General features: G+C 45.5%; 1 protein-coding gene across 1 annotated transcript; it reads right to left on the reverse strand.

Annotated features, from left to right (window-relative positions):
• Window positions 1–222: 222 nt before the first annotated feature.
• Window positions 223–6,316, reverse strand: LOC309393609 (putative membrane protein C3orf80 homolog). The gene is made up of 2 exons (XM_081956008.1): window positions 5,174–6,316; window positions 223–3,469 (listed from the first exon to the last, which is right to left on the reverse strand). Exon 2 carries the CDS (start codon window positions 1,644–1,646, stop codon window positions 978–980), a length of 669 nt encoding a protein of 222 aa, XP_081812134.1. The 5' UTR covers window positions 1,647–3,469; window positions 5,174–6,316; the 3' UTR covers window positions 223–977.
• Window positions 6,317–7,431: the final 1,115 nt, after the last annotated feature.

A 7,431-nucleotide genomic window follows, 5' to 3' on the forward strand; every position in this document is an offset into this window, starting at 1 on the left:
GACATTTCTTCAAAGCTTCAGAAGCTTCTTGGATGAGAAGCGAAACACCTTCAAAGAAAAACTAGAAAGTCCAGTTGCCTCTTGAAAAAGCACCTTAGGAATTAATGTATCATTGGTAATCAGCGGTCATGAATATTTGAACACTATAAAATGAACTTTTAATAATGCTCATCTACCCAAAAACAAAAAAAAGACAAATGACTGCTGTTTTGTTATTAAAAAAAGCTTTTTAATGAATTCCCAGTCATTACACTCTCCAAGGTCCCCAGATCTTTCTGAACTTAATAATGTCAAAGTGTTTAAAAAAGAAAAAAGTGTAACCACCAAAAAAGATCCAGTGTCTTTCTCCTCATTCTCTCATCTCACACCCAGCAATGTTGATGGTTTTGCATAAGCAAATTTCTCCCAGTTACTTGTTGATGGGCATAAGCAAAATTCAGGAAAAGAGAAATTTAAACCAGCTGGATTTACCCCAAGTAAAAGAATTACTCTCTTCCCTTCCTGGAATTTTATTTTGCATTAGGAAGGTACAGAGCACACCCACACCATACAGGGAAGGAGTATATAAAAAAACAAACCAATCTAGCTCGTACTTTTGAACGTTTCCAATTTGAACGCATATGTCACATATTTAGACTGGCACTTAAAAGATGCCTGTACTACCATCAGGCACCTCAAATGTGAAAAGGCTGGCGGTGTTTCACAGGCAGAGGCAGAATCCGACTTTGCTACAAAGGAGCTTCTCTCAAGAGTGCAACTTCGCAAAAATAAAAAAAGGGGTGAGAGGACCAAGGAAGACCCTCCAGTCCTCCTCCCTTTTCCTTCTTCGCTATTTCCACCGCCCCTCCCTAAATTATCTCCCCACAGAAAGAGGGGCTTCGGCGGCAGATCTTTGACCACGCCGACGGCGCGGCCCCTTCGATTTTGGCGGCAACCCGCCAGCTGCGAGACGCTGGGAAAAGGCGGGCAAAGGGTCTTCAGCTGCCTCTGGCCCAGCGATCCGGCTCCGCGGGGCCTCTGCTCGTCCCGGCGGCCAGGCTGGTGACAGGCAGGACCAGAGGTTGCTGGAGCCGCATGGATTCCTCGTAAGTGGGCAAATATTTCACCTCTTCGTAGCTGGGCAGTTGCAAAAAGACGGGCGAGACGACGTGCAGAAGAGGGGGCGGCAGGGACGCCTCCCGGCCCCGGCTGTCCAGTAGCGAGTCCTGCGAGGTGGCGGCCGTCCCATTCAGTGGGGTGACGCGGGAAAGCGAGTCCCGCTCTTCCGCGTCGTCATCCTCGTAATCCGCCTCCTCCTCGTCTTCCTCGTCTTCCTCCTCCTCCTCGCCTCGTTGTCCCGGGCGCCGGCGTCGCCTCCCGTGCCTGCGGGGGCTGGGGCAGATGATCCGCTGCAAGAAATACCCGATGGCGAAAAGCACCAACAAGATGAGGAGCCCGGAGAGCTTTCGCACGAACCAACCCACGTTGTCCAGGAACGTGTGGAAAGGCAGCTTGCAGCACTTGGTCTCCGCGTAGGTGGCGTTGCCGTAGCTGCAGCAGCTCTCCTGCGCGCCGCATTTCTGCGCGCCGCAGCTGCCTTGGCAAGGCTGCCACAGCAAAACGGCGCCCAGCGCCAGCAGACCCGGGGGGAGGCCGACGCCCTTCATCTTCCCCCCTCCTCAGGGAAGAGGAGGAGGAGGGCTGCTGCGCTCGCTCCGACCCGCCACCATGGCCCGCCGCCTCCGCGCTCGCTTCCCCTCCGGCTTCTTTGCAAACTCGCTTTTCCCGGGCGCGCAACTCCCAAGCCCAGGAAGGAACAGCGGAGGGTGGGGTGCCTTGGCAGCTGCAAAAGGAACCCCCCCCTCCGCCCGCGCCTCGCCTTCAGTCCCTCAGCCGAAATCTCGGACGCGGCGAGGCTGAGCGGGTCTTGCCGGCGAAGGCGGGAAACGCGGACATGTTGCACGCGGGTGGTGGCCGCGCAGCCGGGCAAGGGGTTAACGGGGCCGATCCGCTCGGCCTTTGCAGCGCTTTAATCTTTATTAATACAGCTGTCGTCTTCCCCTCTCGTCAACGCTGGCTTCCCTTTCGCTCGGCTGGCGTGCCTCTGCTTAAGTGATTGGATTTCCCTCGGAGCGTTATTTAAATTTACTTGCTCCCGAAGCTTTCCATATTTCTGATTAAAAATTGATGATCGTCATTTGGCTGATGTTAATAGGCTTAATGCAACTCCTTTTCCATTAGAAAGGTTGTGTTTCTCTCCCCCCCCTTCCTTTCTTTTCTTTTCTTTGCTGGCTGACCAAGAGATGGTGACTTTTCCTTCCTGGAGAATGTGAAGGAGCCACCAGAATATCCACCATGGAGAAACAAATAAAGCCAAGGCCAGAATGAGATTCGGTGAACAAAGTTTGGAAATCCAACAGATGGAAAAAAAAAAAGGAAGACAGCTTTTCTTAACCTCATATCTCCAGATCTAGGTCCAGATGTTGCATTAGGGAGCTGGTTGGAGATAACAAAAGAGCAGGTGAGCTTCTCACAACAGGGCAACCTGAACAAAGTTAACCGAATCACAGTTCATGGAATTGCCTGGATTTGCAGGAAATGTTGAGCCACCAATTAGTTCATCACATTTCCACTTGCCATAAATGAATTCACTAGGGTTCATACAGCATCAAAAACTGTGAAGTGTTTCTGGGTTAACACTAGCAGTGGGATTCACTTATCTTCCCTACCGGTTTGCAAATGTAAGCGCACGTGCACTGCTTTCTGCGCATGCGCAGTGCTTGCACATTATGTTGGGGTGGGTGGGGAGAGCCTCCTGCTCCTACTAGTTTGCCCAAACTGAAGAGAACTGGCTGAATACTTGTTAATCTTGTTAATACACTTAACAAATCTGGTGATCCCTGAAAATTGTGGCTGATTGATCAACATGGAGTTAAACAAAGCACATTTTGAGGGGTCCTTGGTGCTCTCTGAGCTTGGTTGATTTCTTGCCGACATTAGATTACTCAAACTTGGTAACGTGATGATATTACATAGTTTGGGTAATGAAATGTTTGCAATAGAACAACCAATCTCAAGAGACCACCAAGAATTCTTCATTTCAATCCTGAGCTACAAATATTCTCCACTCAGCACATTTTACTGTGCAAACTTGCTGGAAAAAGACTGGGAGACTCTTGCAAACTTATTGGAAGAAGATTGGGAAAGAAGTAAGGAGATAACAGTAATGATAGTAATTTAGCAAATTTTAAGCATTTTTCTAGTTACAACTTGGAGTCTAAAGCTTCTACAGACTCTGGGATAGGGAAAACTCTTCTAGGCTCAGCATATTACTGTATTTTATCAGGATAAAGTCTTATTTAGAGAAGTAATATAATTTGATGGAAATTGAAAAAAAAACTGAGGGCATTGCATGGTTTGCAGTAGGGTAGGGCTCATGAAGGTGATTAAAACTGAAAATAGTTTTTTCCCCCTTACAATAATGGCCCATCTTTTCACATAATAATAATAACAACAACTTTTATTTCTAGACCGCGCCCTTTCCTAGGCCGGACTCGGGGCGGTGTACAGTCATGTTAAAACCATATACAAATACATAGACATGAACATAGACATAGACATAGAAGGAGACGGAGACGGAGGAGGTAAAAAATATACTGTACAATTCTTAGTTAAAATACAAATATTAAAATTCCCTTAAAAATTCCCCAATAAAATGTTTGCCAGGAGGTGGAAGATGGAACTGTCAATCAGCTAAGCCAGCTAGTCGGAACAGGTGAGTCTTGAGCTTCTGTCGGAAGGAGCGGAGGTCATTGGTAATTCTAATATCGGGAGGGAGGTCATTCCAGAGGGTTGGGCCCATCACAGAGAAGGTTCTACACCTAGGCGTCACCCGCTGGCACTGCTTGGCGGATGGCACCTGGAGGAGTCCCTCCCTGTGAGAGCGGATAGGTCGTAGGGATGTATGAGGTGAGATGCGGTCCCGCAGGTAACTAGGTCCCATGCCATGGAGCGCTTTGAAGATAGTAACCAACACCTTGAAACGCACCCGAAAAACCACAGGCAGCCAGTGCAGCTCGCGCAGGAATGGTGTTATGTGGGAGTATCTTGATCCTCCCATGATAACCCGCGCGGCCGCATTCTGAACTAGCTGCAGTCTTCGGGTGCATCTCAAGGGGAGCCCCATGTAGAGAGCATTGCAGTAGTCCAGGCGAGACGTCACCAGCGCATGAGTGACTGTGCGTAGGGCGTCCCGATCCAATAGGGGGCGCAATTGACGCACCAGGCGAACCTGGTGGAACACCCCCCTCGCCACGGCTGTCAGATGGTCATCCATCGACAGCCGGGGATCAAGGAGGACGCCCAGATTGCGTGCCCGTTCCACGGGGGGCAATAATTCGCCCCCTATGGCCAGTGATGGCGTCAACTGGTTAAATCGGGGCGCCGGTAGCCACAGCCACTCAGTCTTGGAAGGGTTGAGTTTAAGTCTGTTGTCCCCCATCCAGACCCGCACGGCTTCCAAACACCGGGACAACATTTCGACGGCCTCGTTGGGGTGGTTTGGGGTGGAAATGTACAGCTGTGTATCATCAGCGTACAGATGGTATCCAACCCCCAAACCACGGATGATCTCACCCAGCGGCTTCATGTATGTGTTGAACAGGAGGGGTGAGAGGACCGAACCCTGAGGCACCCCACAAGTGAATGGCCTAAGGGTCGACCTCTGCTCCCCTGCCAACACACACTGCGTCTGGTCGGAGAGATAGGAGCGGAACCACCGCAAAACGGTGCCCCCCACGCCCATCTCTTCCAGCCGGCGCAATAAGATAACATGGTCGATGGTATCGAAAGCCGCTGATAGATCTAATAGGACCAGGATAGAGGAACAACCCCTATCTCTGGCCCTCCATAGATCATCTACCAACGCGACCAAGGCCGTCTCCGTGCTGTGACCGGGTCGAAAGCCGGACTGGCGCGGGTCAAGATAGACTGCTTCCTCCAGGTGACGTGGGAACTATTGCGCCACCACACTCTCTACAACCTTCGCTAAAAAGGGAAGGTTGGAGACAGGGCGGTAATTAGCTAGTTCCTCCGGATCCAGGGAAGGCCTCTTGAGCAGGGGCCTCACCACCGCCTCTTTCAAGGCGGTCGGCAAGGACCCCTCCTCCAGTGAAGCGTTCACCAGACCCAGGACCCAGGAACCTGATAATCGATCTCCAGGAAGTTACAAATTAAAAGTCTGATTTAAAGTTTGAGCATAGAAAGGGATCTGAAAAAAGGCAACAGCATAGGACAAACAAATTCCAAATTTTTGCTTTCCTTTGTTAGGCCTTCCAGTTATTTCTTAGCAAAACAGATGATGATAAAACAATAATAAATGCAAAACATTCTAAAAATACTTGATTTTCTGCCTTATTTTCTATCTGAATTTCCCTCTCTTGCAAAGTACTAATTGAAAAGGCACTTATGGCCAAAACGGATGTAAAGTGATATTTTTAAGAAAAATCAGTCTTCTTTGCCAGTTGCTTGTTGCATCACAGGCAAGAGTGAAATTGAAATAAGCCCAAATGTATGGCAGTTCCAAAAGACTGAACAGAAATAAGGTAGTGTTATTTTAAAGAAAGCTTTTCTTTAATCAATGCACAAACCCAGTTACTAGCAGTGGAGACAAGCAAAATGACTTGTACGCCATTGAGATGAGCTCCTATTCGCTTACTTCTGGAACCTGTTTGCAAAACTCTCCCTGTTAGTCCCATTTATTCAGTCAATTATTCTATCAATTTTCTGGGCCTTATCCACACACTGATCCTTCCTCAGCACCGGGAAATCTTGCTAATTATCTTGAGGACAAATCTCCATAACAGAGTCTTCCTCTCAGTGCCAGTGATAATTTTCCATTGAAAACGCAATGCATTTTCATATGCGAACGTTCTGATCCACAAAGAACCTGATGGAAGTTGGTCATCCACACAGCTCCATTTGGCATACTGCAGGATTGTTTCCGTCCATCTGGCCACAGGGCTCTGTGCTTCCAGGCCAATTCTGCTTTGGCTCCCCGAGGGAACGGAAAGTCTCTAGCAACCGAGCCATATTTTCTTTCTTTTGAGGCTCTAGTAGGAATAGTATGTACTGGAAAATCTTCCAGTAGGTTACTATTCCTACCTGTAACCTCCACTACTTAGTATTTCTCTTCTTTCCTCTTGGTACCCTTTCTGCACCAAAGGAAGAAAATGGCCACTTGAAAGAAAAAGAGGCAGGGTCCTTTGCTTCTTCTTTATAGCTACTCTTTCTTCCAAGCTCTCTTTAAAGCCATTTCAATGGCTTTGAGGGCACCAAACCGGTTGATCTGTTTTGGAAGCATCGCAAGGGTCCAATGCCTCCTTTAACTCTGTCAAAACAATTTGCAATGCCAAAGGGTTGGTTTTGGCATAACTCTCCAGCATTATAGACTCTGCTGAACTTCCAAAAGGTTTTATAGATTATTTGGGACTCTTCTTTTAGGTAATATGAAATTTCTACTTTCAGAAATAGGATCAGTAACTTATCTTTTTCTTTTTTCTTTTTTTGAAATTTTTGAAATTGTTTTAATTAAAACAAAAACAAAAAAAGAATCATTCTTCATTACATCTTGTAGAAAGCATGTTGATTAGTTACAAATAGATTTCATGCGTTACTACCACAATCATTTATACTTCCTTCATATTGAATTGTACATTTTAAATCAAAAATCTTCATGTGTTTCACTCAATGTACCATCATTCTCATTTGACTAGAATTATTTAAACGTGCTTTTATCTAGAATCATTTGTATTTAAAGACACAACCACCTACTGGCCTATCTAATTGCTTTTACCAATGCCAACAAATGTAGAAATTATTAAACATTATCCATTAACATTTCCTTGTTGTTGTTATAGTTATCTAAATTTTTTTAACTATATCACATCTCTCATCCGACCCAAGAAAGATTACATCTTTATAATAAAATCTAAACAAAAATTTGTTAGTAAAGTTTATAAGTACCCGAGAAAGATTTTATAGCAAAATCTAAACAAAAATTTATTAGTAAAATTGATAAATCTTTTTCCCAGGTCCCGATTTGTAGTTTATATCCAAATTGTTTTTACTAGTTGAAATTATTATTTCATTATTATTATCATAATGAATTATTTGTTAACAAATAAACATTTAAAGAAACATTCTAAAAACATCTACAAAATCCTACTTGTTAATCACCAAAAATTAACTTAAGTTTTTAATTATCAACATTCATTATCAGCCTGTATCTTTCCAGTAACAAAACAATCTTATCTCTTTTGCCAGTTGTTGCGTCAATTCTCTTATTAACTTCTTTATAAGGTTTTTAAAAACTTCTCTCCGCACTTTTTTGCTTAAAAGATCTCTCATAGTAACTTACCTTTTTCTGTGGAATAGACATGATGCCTGGTCCAA

Source organism: Natrix helvetica, assembly GCF_964273705.1.
Source record: "Natrix helvetica genome assembly, chromosome: 5".
Taxonomy (NCBI): Eukaryota; Metazoa; Chordata; class Lepidosauria; order Squamata; family Natricidae; genus Natrix; species Natrix helvetica.

Coding starts and splice junctions, on each gene's coding strand:
- LOC309393609 (XM_081956008.1), bottom strand. CDS start 1,646: ATGAAGGGCGTCGGCCTCCCCCCGGGTCTGCTGGCGCTGGGCGCCGTT.